Genomic DNA, 15,430 nt, shown 5'->3' on the forward strand with positions numbered 1-15,430 from the left:
ACGTGTTATCGTTTGAACATGAATCGGAACATGAACTGGAAAACAAACCTGTCTGTCGCAGGTTTCATGGCCGTACTTTGGCTCTGAATTTGTCTCGATTGCACATGCATAGAGAGGAGTGAGATAATTGTTTTACCGTCTGTCTGGCAGTCAAACAAAATTGAAAATTCATTCCAAATAGGAAACTTACTGTTTTTAAGGATGTTATAAAGGACACAAACTACAGGCATGAATAACTAATGTAACGTGTTAAATAAGGTGCTGTAAAAGTTGCCGTATTAACGGCGGTAAACTTCCAAAAAAAGTTTTTTTCTACAACCTTTAAAATCTTTATTTTATGAAAAACATCATCTCGACCAATCAAATTTACTGCTCGCAGACCCCACCCTTGCCTTGTTTTTCTCAAGACTGCATGGGGTGAGGTGTTTTCTGAACTCTCTAGTTGTCATGCCCATTTGTCTATGTGCCCTTATCCACCTGTTCTTCTCTGCTCTATTGTCCGTGCATTTGCAAATCCCACCTCTGTCATTTGCCTTTCTCGTACAAAACATTGCTAAAGCCCCTGTCACACCTTGACGATTTAGCCAGCGTATAGCAACGTATCAAAATTGATCTAAAACGCTGGCGTACGCTGAACTATTGATGTTTTTTTTCAGTTTTGGGCATATATTAACGAGTTGGATGTATGCATAACGTATTAGTTACGTACACAGAACGTTTTGATAACTTATAGATAATTTATACCAACGAATGCTTATCGTGTTGTCGGCGTTCACAACTTATGCCCAACGATAGTCTAACTTATGCATAGCGCGGCAGAGTATCGCCGAAGATCACGTGGCGTAGCCTATTAAAAGGCTGCCGCTCGACGATTCAAATCATAACCGTACTAGACATCGAAGTGTCAACATCACTGTCATGCCAAAGAAAAAAATAATAATAATAAACCATGGAGTCTGGAACACTGACGGGTTACTCCTGTGAAGCCCATTTTTATATACCAATTCCCCTAAACGCTGCCAATACGCCATTATACGGTAGCTGTAAGTTAGAAACACGTTCAGTAAGTTCTGTGTTCGTTCGGAAGACGTCTACATATGTCAATATGCGTTGGAGATATGTTACACATAGGTTCAAAGCACGTTACTCATAGGTTAGAAATAAGTTTCGGGTATGCTAAACATTACCTTGATGTATTTCGACTTACGAGTAACTTACAAGTAACGTGTGTCGACGTGTGTCAACGATCGCATAACGTGCCTACAACTTATGGCCAGCGTATGCGGAATGTGTGAGTCATACGCTGGCATACATCGAAAATTTATGAGCATGCTTAAAATTTGTCGACGAGCTCGGCGTACTACGACGTATGCCAGCGTGTTTCAGCGTGCTCTTAACGTATACAAAACTTACCCATAACGTATTCGATGTGTGCCAGCGTATTCGTCAAATTTTTCATACGTCGGCATACGCTGGCTGAAACGTCAAGGTGTGACAGCCCCTTAAGAGATGAATGTACGTTTAACTCTGTCTAACTGCACAAGCACATCGTCACCCATTTTCGATCGACGTGGAAGTACCGTTAAAGTTCAAACATTTCAGATAAATCTCACTTCTAAAAAGGGTAAGTAAACTTGTTTTCAGCATTGCACATTAATTTTTATTGTTTAGCAGCACAAAGTATATCATCATAAACACCAGACCAAAATAAAAATAAGATAAAAAAAAATACAGCCATAAGCACACGATATCAGGTAAATATAACCATTAAAAACTTACATTCAACTTCTTTTTGCACCATGTAAAAACACAGTCCAATAATTCAGGATTTGTAATGCGGTGGCACATTCATAAAGGTTTCCATAATCCTTCTTTCACGAACCAAAGTTTTATAGAATAATTATATAACTGTTTTATTTGGCACAGTGCACCAACACACGTATATTATGTACAAATTATATTCTTTTTGAAAGTTAAAAGTTAATTCTTGATAAATGTCTGCGTAAAGTCCGATTCGGAAGTCACTAATTGGAACCTGGAATCCAGATGTACCAACTGAGCTTCAATCCATCTCACTGCTTACTGTATTTAAGGATGTTATAAAGGACATAAAGAACAGGCATGAATAATTAATGTAACGTGTTAAATAAGGTGCTGTAAAAGTTGCCGTATCACCGGCGGCAAACTTCCAAAAAAAATCTGCTCTCCGAGTATCCGGCTATGATGACAGCAACACTCGGTCTATCCAAGCAACGCGATTTGTCAGCATGACGTCACAGGAGTTAAACTGGCATCACTCAAAGGAATCAATTTGCCAGATGCCAGTTTAACCCATGTGACGTCATAATCATGTCATAATCGTAATGCACATTCAATCATTTATTTTTTTAACATGCACGTCAGCTACCCCCAAGTACCGAGTACCCAATGTGCTTTACGATACATTGCAGACAATTATGACTCAAATGTGGCTTCTCTTTTTTTGAGAGTTGTCACTTCTGTTGTCATTTTAACACATTTCAACAATCCACACTGTATTTTAATATATGTAGGGGTCAACGATCCTCAATTGCTTTATCTAGGCATGAACATCGATTTTGTTTTGTGAACAGTCGTACTACGTTTTGTCGTCATTATTCTTGATAATGCCAGGTAACGGGTTGGACGATGACAACCTCGTTTCTTCACTGTCGACATGGTGTTGCAGGTTCCTCCTATAAAAAGAAGAAGAAAAAATATATATATATATATCATGTTAGCTCCAGGGCAACACATCAGGATCTTTATAAAAGAGGTTTAAGTATGAAGCAGGACTAACTGTTGGATTATGTGGTGGTGAAGTGCGATTAAGTTCCTGGATTTCCAAATATGCTCAAACTTTGCAGATCGTATATCTATGTAGGGCTGGTAGGATAGCTCAGAGGTATGTGCACTCACTTTTGAGCTGTTTAGCCTGGGTTCGAATCCCAACCCAGCTATAAATGGTCGCCCAGGTGTTTTGCATGCAGGGCTATCAGGCATCAATGTGTGCAACGTCACTTGCAGGCACTTTAAGTCGAGGACCCATCTCCCAGGACTGTTCGTTGATGGACGTTAAAGATCCCTCGGTGTCATTAGCCAAGAAGAGACGAGTTATTGCCATCACTCTGACCAAATTCCAAATTCCTGCTTTAACTTATAGCACACATTGGCCTAACCACGACGAAAACCTGCAACCGTGTGCTGCACACAGATGAGATGTGGAGTTTGTACTGCTACTGGACGTAGTACACCTGCCTGTGCTCATACTAGAGTGGAACTGTTTAATTGGTTAGATCGTAACCGATTCCAGTGTACACGATATTCTGGTGCAGTTCATTTTTGTACAACAAAAGGTAGGCTCTATTCTTTTCTTTTTACTCACCATCTTACTATTAATTTGCAATTGGTCGCTGGCTTTGACACCGATACAATTTACTACGCACTCTAGACATCAAAAAGTGACAAATAATTATCAAACAAACCGTTTCAAAAGGAGAACCTCACTACCATTAGAGCATTTAACTTCCATCAGATGTGAATTGATGCTCCCAGCTTACCGGCTCGATGACAGAAGGTGTCATTTGCATTTTTACCGCCTCCATCCCTACCCCGTTTAGAACCCTAAGCGGCCACGGGCAACTTGTTTTAATGAATACCCTTGTAAATACTTCCTGCTTTATCTCATTTAGATCTGATAGAAATCTGGTGAGAATTTTTCCAAGGGAGTATTTGTCTTTATAACAATGTATTTTATAAACTGAAAGCCAATAAGAGTACAGTACATCAACCACCATGGAAATTGAGGCATGCACAGCAGTGGTTTTGACTGCCAGTTGGAATCTATTTGGCTATTCTGAGTATCCCGTTCCGATAACATTTTGACCGCCAGAATTAGCTGAATTTATACATTCAAATTAAACTGTCAATGGGCTGAGGGGCCTTTTCGTGCACCCAGTTTCCTCGCATGGTGCATGGATTTATGACTTCAAAGACTTTTATGGGAAAAGGTACATTTTGAAGAGTGCCGAGTGATCGACGTGCGGCACAGAAGAGCACACGGATGGCAAGACCGGAACAAACCTGCAGGTTCTTGCGCCACACATTGACAGCTGCAAACGCCAGCTGCATCTGCTTCCTTCTCGCATCTTTATGTCGCTTGTACGCGATCTCGATGAATATGAGAAACATTCCTGCCACGATTCCGCCAGCCACCAGCATGAACACACCTGTGAACATGCATGAATCATACCGATAACTGGATTAAGATAAAATTGTTCCGTCACCATTTTCCCACTGGATTTCCGCCGGTGCCCTAAAGTTGCAATGATGAAAACAAAAGAACACCTGAAAACACAGTCGATCATTTTGTCCTTCCCCGACATTAGAGGGCATATGACGAACCAAAACGTGTGCTATGTGACAATGTTTCAAAGATATTGAGCAATGAAAATCGTTTCATTTCCAATGGGCATATCTGACAAAATAAATCCAATCGCAACAGCAGCATCCATGTTTGTACATCGAGCTCATTTAAACAACACTACGCCACAAGACTGGCCATTGCTGACCGTGTGTAAAGATGTTGCGATTCGCTTAAGACCTATCGCGTAAGCAGTCTCTACCATCACAGGAAACACCTGTTAAGCAACTCAGTTGCTCCAGTTTCCTTTCCTGCTGTTGGCAAGGGCCTTATGCCAATCTATTGCAGCTGCCTGTGCCCAAACCATTTGTTTACATTTTCCTCAGCGAGACCATAAATCATATGTCACAGGAGGAAGGCAGTGCTTTTTGCTTTTCAGGCCCACAGAGGTCAGATTTGATGCTGTGGCTGCAATTCCCGTAAACAATCTTTTGATCACGTGTTGCTTACCCGCCATGTTTTCGAAGGTGAGCGTGGCAGGAGAGTTACTGCGGCCGTCGCACTCTTGGTAGCGCACCCACATGCGGTCCAGGTCCTCCATGAAGCCACTCTCATGGAAACTGAACCACACCACAGCGCAAAACGCACAATCGCACTGCGTATTAATCGGTCACGATAAAACACCAGCTAAGCACGTCGAAAGTCGTGATTAACAAAAAAATTGATTGATGTAATAACTCCAGCATGACCGAGTTGGTGTGGCATCAATCGCTGGACACACAAGGTACAAAATGCGAATGTTCCAATTCCTTGCTTCTTGGCGGTCACCTGCATAACTGGCTACCGAGAGTAATGGCTTTTAAAATGGACCGTTAAACAAGAGGCAGTCTTTAAATCAAAGCTATAAAATCTGGGTGCTGGATTATACAAAAGGAACTTTTCAACAGGAGAATTGGGGAGCATTAAAGCCCAATCAGTACATGTTCCTTGTCATCATGAGCTCACTTATGACTCTCTTTTTTTTTTTTTTAATATATATAGAAGAGTTATCGGGCAACATTATCGCATAGACGACTCTCACTTGAGAATGGCCAGAGAAACTTGCTGCTTCCAGGGACTCTCCTTGCGCATGCCGATGCCGAAGCCGGAGCGAAAGAACAGCTCCCCGGCCGTGACGAGGTCACACTTCTGTGAGGCCTCAAACTCTAGCACAGCCGAATCCCAAACGAACGCGTGCAGCGTGCTGCCGATAACATCATCCCATCAGTTACACAGCATTACATTGTAATATCATTGTTAAAGTTTCTTCCGAGCATGACATTTTGAAAACGAGTTCCTGAACGAATATCTCAAAATAATCTTAAATCGGATAGTGTAATCAATGGTTTTTGGTGCTTTATTGAAGTATGTGATGAAGTCTGTTATTAACATCCCACTCATTTGTAGTGGGCTGACAGGAGAGCTCAGAAGTAACATACTTGCCTTTGAGTTGTCAAGTCTAAACTATTACCCTGGTGCTTTGTAGGTAGGGCGCTGCATCAATGAGTGTGCCGTCCCTCAGATGGACGTCAAGCTGCCAATTTGTTAATTCCACATTCCTGCACTAACCTACAGGGAGCACTGCTTCAACAGCACAGCCATACTTATGCAGAAACAATGCAATAATCAGCCAGGTGCTGTACAAGAATGAAGTAACAAGTCATGCATACCCATCCTTGACTGACTGGATAGCCTCGGCTGCGCTGTCGTAGTTGTATTTCTCCATGTGCCGATACATGGTGCTAAATTCGACCTGCCGACGGAAGTAAATGTCCACGGAGCTTTGCTTCACCGTTGCGTAGATGAACTTGTCCGAAGGGTTGCGTAGCTGTTTGGGGAAGGGTAGGGTAAAGTAGGGAGGGAGGATTGACATCATCAGGATGAAATCGGCCAGCACATATCCGATAGGAATGGAAATAGAAAATAGAAGTCGGGTTGTTTAATTGTTAAATTTTTTTATTAACTCATCTTGTTCTTCTTTACTGGCCACAATTACTGCCACATTCTTGTGGGGTTGGCTACACTATACCCCAGTTTTTGGCCCAACTCTTTCATGAACCGGCTGGTCAGGCCTGATGCTTGCCAAGATATGGCAGGAATTTTAGTCAAGGTGTTCGCCTATTTTTCGTGAAGGACACTGAGATCTTTAACGTCCACCAAGGAATGCTGGCAGATGGGGTCCCGTTTAACATCCATCCGTGGGACAGCACACACGTTGATGAATTGCTCTGCCTGTGAAGCACCAGGACGACAGTTTATATCCTGGTCGGGATTCGAACCCAGGCGAGACAGCTTAGAGGCGAGCATGCATACCTCTAGCCCATCTTGCAAGGTGTCTGTTTCAGTAGTTTGCCTCCTTAACGGCATTCATAATTAGTCCGTCCACCATCCATTGGGATCATACACTGTGCAGAGCGTTGGTGCTGCCTAAGCAGTCTCCTTGGCTATTGGGTACAATTCTGGACGGGTCGCCACTCCGATACAGGATACCAGCAAGCTGGCACTCACTTTGCCGACCTCGGAAGGATGACAGGCAGAGTCAACCCCACCTGGTATTAATTCAACAGCTGAACAGGATTTGAACTCAGGATCCTAGGATCCCAAGCCCATCACTTTAACCATCAAGACAACACCAGGCATCACAATTAGTCACCTGCCCTGCAAATGGACTTTCTTTTTAAAACAATAACATAACGAACTCGATGATGTTCGAGAAGAGGGATGGCAGATACCCAAGACTGTAGCTTGAAATTGTTTGCAAGGAATTGCTACGCAATGATGTGTATATACATATCGTAGTGGAAATGACTCCTAGTGGGTTATAGATGATTAATGTAGTGAAGTTATTTCCTTAAAGTGATGGTTTAGCAAATGCATAAAGTAATTAATTGTGATATTAGATGTGTGTCACTTATGTCAGAGATGGATGCCATCTACCTACTCTGTTGTTCGTGTGCATGAATCCTCGAGTCTTTGAGCCTGTATTTTATGTTCTCTCCTTTGTGAAATCTGTCTAAATGTGCTTGAAAGCGCTCGCTAGGTCTTGCGGAGCGAGTATTATTGGTAGAATGGGATAGGCCCTGTCACCCAAGGCCCATCACCACAGAATATTGGAATGAAGGGTCGTGGACTTACAGATCTCTAACTTGGGGTGCAAGTGTGCATGAGACTCAGTTCGATGTCATGTCGGTAGCTCTGAAAGTCCTCTCAATTGTGGCGCTCCATTGCATGTTTGGTGCGCGTTCGCAGCTGAAGCGTGCGACTTGGTAGGAGCTGAGCCCCAAGTTGAGCGAAGATCTCCATCGCGTGGGTTCCAGCCCAATAATGAGTGAGAGGGGAGGGCGAAGCATGTCAGAGCTCGAGGTGGGGGCCAAGCCTGTGCAGCAGAAGGGATTTGAGGAGCTTCCTGAGCCAAATGCAACAGAAGGCTGCATGATTTTGCCAGGTTGTCCTGCTGTGGCATGTCTCCACCTCGCCAGTCATGCCTCTCCTCTTTTCTGTGTGCTCTCAAGTGCCGGGATTGCATGCTGACCAAGGTTGTGGAGGGACGCAACCAGTCTGCCTCCCTTCACTATACCAGCTGTGCCACAGCTCAGGTATTTCCTGTCTTGTCTGCCTCTTATCTTTTGTCTATCTCGCATGGTATGTCTGAGGGCCCAGACAAGGTAGATTATCAAGTAGATAATTTGATGGACGCGTATGATCAGTTAGAGGGTAAGGGGTTGATTTATTTATTACATACTTGTCATTTATTGTGATTTCTTCTTGTATATTCCCTTCCCCATGTTTAATTTGTTTATTAAACTGGATTGGTCTCAGGGTGAGTGCTGGCTGTTGTGGTTCTTCGTTGGTGACGAAGAAAAACCTGTTAAGGGGTTATCTGGCCTTGGCATATAACATCGCATATCCAGACCATACCGTGCACCTCTATGAATCACTCGGCCTTAATTGTTAACAAGGCATACAGTACCAACAGGCGTAACGTTTGGCTTGTTCGACGGTCCCATGGGCATGGCATCGTTAGTGAACAGGCCCTAATCTGTTCTGGGATCGCTGACTCAGCTGACCGTTACAGCCACATTGAGGTAACTTGTCGGATTCAAACCGGGCAACCGGACGAACCGAGCGACCATAACAATAATATACTGTAGCAGTTCCCAATATAGTTATTTTTATTGGCATTCATTTTAGATAGCCCTTCCCTAATGTGTAATGGGTATGTGGGTCAATATGTGTCACATGGGATTTAGGTAGGTTTTATGCCTCCTTTTTACTAATTTTGTTTGCTGCACACACGAGCCTTTCTTCATGCAGTATGCAGACCATAGCGACAGGCAGTCATTAACATATGCGCATCAAAATCCATTTAAATCATGCGCCATAATGCAATGGACATTACACTTTAGTCCTCACCATACTCGAACCCTAATGCTACAACATTTCGTACATCATCAAAATGCCTTTATAATAACCGTCACACCATCGAACAACAACTCAAGCTCGCTTATATTCACCATTATATTATATTGTTATGGCTGTGGAAATTCGCAGGACACCATAAAGGATTTCCCCAAGAAAAAGTTATATCGATAAGTGTGTGTACAGATAGATTTCCCCACCGATGTTAAATGGACTTTATTCGTGTAACAGGGCTGTGATCTTTGAGTTAGCCGTTTTTCTTTTACTATCTTTATTTTGGACCACCACCATCAAGACCACCACAAAGCGCCACCAACCCCAACAACCACGATCACCACAACCACCTTCTCGTCAACCGCCAACATCCTCACAGACAACGAACAGCCGCCTTCACAACAACCATGTTAACCACCACCACACAACCACACCACTCTCACGACCACCACAAAACGCCAGCCACGCCACCATTACGACAACCACCATAACTACCTTCACCACAACCGCATTTCCACCTCGGCACATGGTTGCGAGAAGACTGGCATTCATCGGGGGAAAGCAGACGACGGCCCCACCCCCCCCCCAACGAATAACATCTGCGCCAGCCAACGCAGCAGGAGAATAACCCAACACCAAGGATTATAAAGCGACACTAGTTATGAAGAAAGGAAAAGAATGAGAAAGGCCCCGATTTGGCGAGGAAAACACCCTGCTTCTGGAAGCTTCCCGCGCGTGCTGGAAGAGAGGGGGGGGCAAAAGGGAGGGGCGAGGCGCCGTGGAGATAAAAAGGCGCGCTGAATGCAAGTCAGGGAGGAGTCGGCTGCTGGAGGTTGTAGAGGTGTGTGGAGGAGAGGAAAGAGTGTCGTGTTGGAGTTGTGGGCAGTGTGTGCAGCCGCGGTAGGGGACTGGAGAGAGCAGAGCGCAACAGAGCCAAGGCGCGCGGCCTGCCATATCGTGGGTCACTGGAAAGGTGACATCGAGGGTCGCCCTAGCGAGTCACCACGAGGGACAAGGTAGCCAGCTCGGTCTCTCGGAGCCTTTGCGGTCTACATGGCTCCGTGTTTATAAAGACCCCAAGGGGTCCAGTTTACCCCTCATCTGTCCTGGGGTTTTTCCTTGCATTTCTTTGCATGAACGTTGTGGCGCCATGTCTTTAAGTAGGACTGTTAAGTGTATACATAATAGATAGATGGTAGTAGCTCTTTTGCATTGCTTTTGTTGGCTGTATAATTGCATGCGTGCTTTTGTTTTGCCTTTGTTGATTGCAAACTGCATGCGTGTCTTGCCTTGCTTGATCAAATGACTGCATGACTGCATATGTGCCGCTTATTCAATAAATGTGCTTGTTCAAATGTTAACCCGTTCGTTGTGTCCTTTTTCCCTAATTGAACTGCCATTCTGCGTTCGGAATATAGTTGGTTTTTAAATAGCCGATAAAGTGATCAGGTCCAACGAGGCTGCGCGATAATACCCTGCTTGATTATCCCAAAATGAAGCGAGTTGCTTAAGCGGCTCGTTTCCAAGCGGCCCCGTTGAGGTACAGTCTCTCGGTAGTCTGCCCGCGCGACTAATTAGGTATATCGATAATTCGGCGATTGACCCTGTAGCGCGGGTAGAATATTGACTAGGCTGTGGTGTGCTTTAAACCACACCCGTGGCTGGTTTTCGGCGTTGATCCGGAAAGCCACGACTGGATTGCACATTCGGTGGGCGAAGCGGCCGCTATTGGTTAAACGCGGTTGCTCGCACGCCGGCGGGCGGGAATTCCACAACAATATATATATATATATATATATATATATATATATATATATATTCACTGCCTCAACCACAACAAACAACAACCACAACCACAACCACCACAAACCAACACTATGCTCACCGCTATGCTAACGTTGCCATCACTCAAACATGGTCACCACCAGCGACCACCACCACCTTTTAGGACCGACAGGGAATGGGGGAGTGCAGGAGGGTACCATTGCCGACACTCGGGTCTGGACGGACGGATCTCAAACTTGGGGCGCAAGTGTGCGCTAGACTCAGTTTGATGTCATGTCAGTAGCTCTGAAGCTCCTCTCAATTATGGCTCCCCATTACATGTTTGGCATGCGTTCGCAGATGATGCCTGTGACTAGGTAGGTGCTCAGCCCATGTTGAGCAAAGAGCTTCATTGCATGAGGAAGGTTAGAGACGAATGGGGCCATCACATGGGTGGAGCTAACAACGTGGTAATTGTCCACACACCACTGAGGGCGCTGGAAAACACCAACAGCTCATCCTGATCTGCTTCTGAAACTCTGCCCCCCCACTATGGAATAAAAAACAATCGATGTGCGTTCTGCACTTCCTGAGCACGGGAAGCTCCATTCTCTCATTATTGGCTGTGCATTGGGTCATTCTTTAGCTGCGGTTCCTTGTTTGCGGTCACAGTGCATACCTGGTTGGCGGAGTAAGTGGAGTAAGCGGAATGAGCGGAATGGAGCCCACTGAGTGGAGTGTGGAACGAGCAGAAGAACCATGTGCCAGACCGAGCGCAGTATTAGACAGTATCGTAATACACTTGCAGACCAACTTACACTTCACTATTAGCCTATCTCCTCACACTTTCTCGTCTGCTGTGGATACAATAAAAGGGAGGGGCGAGGCGCCGTGGAGCTAAAAAGGCACGCTGAACGCAAGTCAGGGAGGAGTCGGCTGCTGGAGGTTGTAGAGGTGTGTGGAGGAGAGGAAAGAGTGTCGTGTTGGAGTTGTGGGCAGTGTGTGGAGCCGCGGTAGGGGACTGGAGAGAGCGGAGCCAAGGTGCGCGGCCTGCCATACCGTACCTTTGAGCAGGACCTCAACCTGCTATACCATTGAGCAGGACATCAACGATTGTCTGGGGCTACTGATCCACATATTTTGCATCTTCTTCTCTGCATAATCACCTGCCAATCACCACACCCCTCACAACACCTCCCCCAACCCCCCCCCATCCCCCTCGACCACGCACTTTAGATACCCTCAGTTTTCCTCCTCTTTCCCCCTCTTCAGTGACTGGGCTTGCGCAAGTCGGTCGACCTTGCCTGGTAACCAAGAGGTTGAAACCACCTTGTACTTGGCTTATCTTTCTTGGTTTCTAATTTTCCTCGAGAGTGTTCCTGATGGTGCCTGTCGTGTTCGTGTAAATAAGATTGTGTAAGCTTTATAACAGCATCGCTTTGCCCTGTGTATTTATTTTGCCGCACATCACCCATCCTTGCTTTCCCATGCTGTACATATTTTCTGCATTAAAACCTTTGCTTGCTTGTACACATACGTTTCCTCGCCATTTTAATGATAAATTTCTTGCAATATAAAGGGACCCAATTTGACGCATCTTTTCCTCCATTGGTCTAGCATAGTCTGCACATAGTGTTAGCCAGGAACTTATACCCCACGTAATTTGCTCGTTAGCCATCACACACTCACTGTATCACTCGGCAACAATCCGGGTGTGCGCTGAGTGCACGGAACTTGCTTGGTACGGTCGTCAAAAGGTAAGGTACCTCCACGAAGTAGTGACACCCTGCCAGGATTGGTAGTACCAATCGGCGTTCGTGGTTGATTAACAACCCACTGGGCCACATACTGGTGGCCTCAACACCAGGTGTTGGGGAAGAGCTTGAGTGCTTCCCCTCATGGCGAACCTCGAACACCGGGCCATAATAATATGTATGATAAAGAAAGATCAATCTACATCTCTCACCTGTGAATGGAGGGAGTAATTAATCAGCTCTCACCCAATCAATTAAACCCAGGTGGCTAGGATTATACAAATAAATCAACTCCTCCCATGCTCTTCCAGCCAAAGAAGCTGCATAAAGCAACCAAAAAAGGCTACCAAGGTAAGCCCTTTGCTGTTTCAAACCCTTCCCAAGAGTTCCTGCACAGCTGTAAAGATATTCACAAATAGTACACATATGAGAATCCCAACTCAAGGAACTCTGGGAAGGGTTTGAAAAAACAAAGGGCTTACCTTGTGCGTGTGTGTATATATATATATATATATATATATATATATATATATATATATATATATATATATATATATATATATATAGTTACGGCTGTGGAAATTCACAGAACACCATCAAGGTCCTTAGTTCAGTTAGATCGATAAGTCTGTGTTCAGTTAGATTTCCCCACCGTTGTTTAATGGGAATTATTCATGTCACCCGGGCTGTGATCTTCAGGTAGCCGTTTTTCTTTGCTGTTGTTGTTTTGGACCAACCGCTTCACACAACCACCTTAACCACAAGTACATAACCACTCCACCACGTTTCCACCTCAGCACACGGTTGCCAGAGGCCTGGCCTTCGTCGAGAGAAAGCAGGTGGCCCCCCTCCCCCCTCCCCCGGACGAATGGCGTCTCCACGGTGAATTCAACCCTGGCTGTGGAAGAAGACAAATACAGCGGCGAGGGAGCGTCCCCATTTTGGCGGGAAAACGCTTCCTCCGAGAAGGTTCCCGCATGTTCTGGAAGTTTCCCACAGGTTCTGGAAGGAGGGCAGGGCGAGAGCGAAGGGGGCGGAGCGTGGGTAATAAAAAGGACGTACGGAGCGTTCGCTCTCTATCTCGGGCGTTCACTCTTTCTCGGTCGTTGTTGAATCTCTCTCTGTCGTCGCTGGTGTTGTCGCTGCCGCTGGACGCCGCGGAAGGACCTGGGCTGCTTCTGCCGGATCTGCGTGAAGTTTTGGGCTCGTGTCCGAGTCAGGAGCTTGGAGCGGTCGGTCGGTGGAGGTCCGGGCGCCGCGAGGGAGACGCGGGCTGGAGCGCAGCCCTGCTGTGTCGCGCGAACCTGCGCGTGCGTGTGTGGAGAGCTGGAAAGAGCTCGCCTGCCGCTTGGCAAGGTGTGGGCGCAACCTAGGCTACGCTAGCTGCCGTGGGGATGGGACGTCGTGACTCGCCCCATCAAGACACCGGGAGGTTGCAGGTAACCTGCAACGGTCTCGTGGGGCCATTTGGGTCACCAAGGCCCCACGTTATAAAGGCCCACGGGTCCAGTCTGACTCCCTTGTCTATAAGGGTGGTCTTTTTCCTGGCGTTTTTCTTTGAATGCATGTTGTGGTGCCGTGTCTTTCAAGTAGAACCGTATAAGTGACTGTACATAATTGCTTATAGACGGTCGTAGCACCTATTGCTTTTGCTTTTATTGATTGCATACGTGTATACCTGCATACATGCTGTGTAAATAATAAATGTGCTTGTGTGAATGTTAACCCGTTCGCCATGTCCTTTTTCCCCCCCATTGAACCGCTATCTCGCTCTCGGAATACTAGTTGGGTTTTGAATACCGATAATAGAATCGGGTCCGGCGAGGTCTGGCGACAATACCCGCTCGGTTATCCCAGAACGGAATGAACTGCTTAAAGCGGTTCGTGTCCAAACAGGCCTTCGCCGAGGTATGGTCCCTCGGTAGGTTACCCACGCGAATACTTAGGTATATCGATATTCGGCGATTGACCCTGTCGCGCGCGGGTAGAATGCGGACTGGGCCATGGTGGGATTAAGAACCCACCCGTGACTGGTTTCTGGCGTTGTTCCAGAAAGTCACGACTGACTTGTCCGTTCGGTGGGCAGGCGGCCGCTATTAGTTAACACGGTCACTCGCACGCCGGGCGGGTGTAGCTATCGTAACACTGGTATTCAGGAGTGTGGGATTCAAATCCATCCCGCCTCCAATCAAATTAACGGGAATCGGATCAGGGGTGTGTAGAGCGACCCTCGATTCCCATCAAATTGCGAGTGGTAAAAATTATTCCGATAAACAAGATGGCGGTTCAAGGCGAACGGAAGCAGGGGGTAATGGATGTAGAAATAGTAGAATCCATGGCCCAGGATGAGATCCCCGAGCAGGAAATGCTCATTATGCAGGGTGAATTTCCCCAAACGGACCCAGAGTCCGAAATTGGCGCAGCGGCGGCGGCCGCGGGTTTTGACACCCCCCTCCCCGCCTCCGCCAAAATCCTTCCCCAGCCCCCAGCGAAACCGCGACCGGTAATGGCGGATCAGTCCGGCTCGAGTCATCGGACATTAACCAATTGATACAGATGATCACGCAAGCGATGGAGAAAAAAAATGGATGCAAATGCGTGCAGAATGGAAAACAAAATGGATGGGAATGCACACAAGGCGAGCAACGAAATGAAAGAAATGAAAAGCGAAATAAATCGCATGAATATCAACATGGATACAAATAATATGCAAACGCTGCGGGAGAAAATGCAGCGCGTGGGGCGATGCCTGCAGGCGGGCAAAATGGCAGCGCCACGTGTTGGAGCGAGTGAGCTGAGGGGGAGTGTGGACTGTGTCGGCCCCGCGGTGGAGGACAAAATAATTCGGGAGACGCATAAGACGAGACTCGCAACGGCAGAGAGAGTGACGGTGACAGAGAAGGAAAAAGTAAATGGGGTGACCGAGACATGTACGAAACACGCAGAGACAAGGGAGATAATGAACGAGGTGACAGAAATAACAGAGACGCGGGAGGTGGAAACGGTAGAGGAGAAACTACACGAAAAAGACGGGGTGAAAGATGAGCACACACATGGAGGTAGTGGAGGACGATGAGGG

At 46.2% G+C, this 15,430-nt stretch overlaps 1 protein-coding gene across 2 annotated transcripts in view; it reads right to left on the reverse strand.

The window, feature by feature from the left end:
- Nucleotides 1-1,634: 1,634 nt before the first annotated feature.
- GRIN1 (glutamate ionotropic receptor NMDA type subunit 1) overlaps nucleotides 1,635-15,430 on the reverse strand; it is an 83,913-nt gene continuing 70,117 nt past the window's right edge. For both annotated transcript variants that reach the window (XM_085899305.1, XM_085899314.1), the window contains 5 exons: nucleotides 6,091-6,248; nucleotides 5,463-5,624; nucleotides 4,892-5,001; nucleotides 4,102-4,247; nucleotides 1,635-2,714 (listed from right to left, as the gene is read on the reverse strand). In XM_085899305.1, coding sequence (XP_085755431.1) covers nucleotides 2,685-2,714; nucleotides 4,102-4,247; nucleotides 4,892-5,001; nucleotides 5,463-5,624; nucleotides 6,091-6,248 — 606 coding nt within the window. In that variant the 3' untranslated portion in view covers nucleotides 1,635-2,684. The remainder of the gene's footprint in view (nucleotides 2,715-4,101; nucleotides 4,248-4,891; nucleotides 5,002-5,462; nucleotides 5,625-6,090; nucleotides 6,249-15,430) is intronic.

The sequence above is a fragment of the Eptatretus burgeri genome, chromosome 1, assembly GCF_056783735.1.
Source record: "Eptatretus burgeri isolate ZD-2024b chromosome 1, Ebu_testis_v1, whole genome shotgun sequence".
Classification (NCBI taxonomy): domain Eukaryota; kingdom Metazoa; phylum Chordata; class Myxini; order Myxiniformes; family Myxinidae; genus Eptatretus; species Eptatretus burgeri.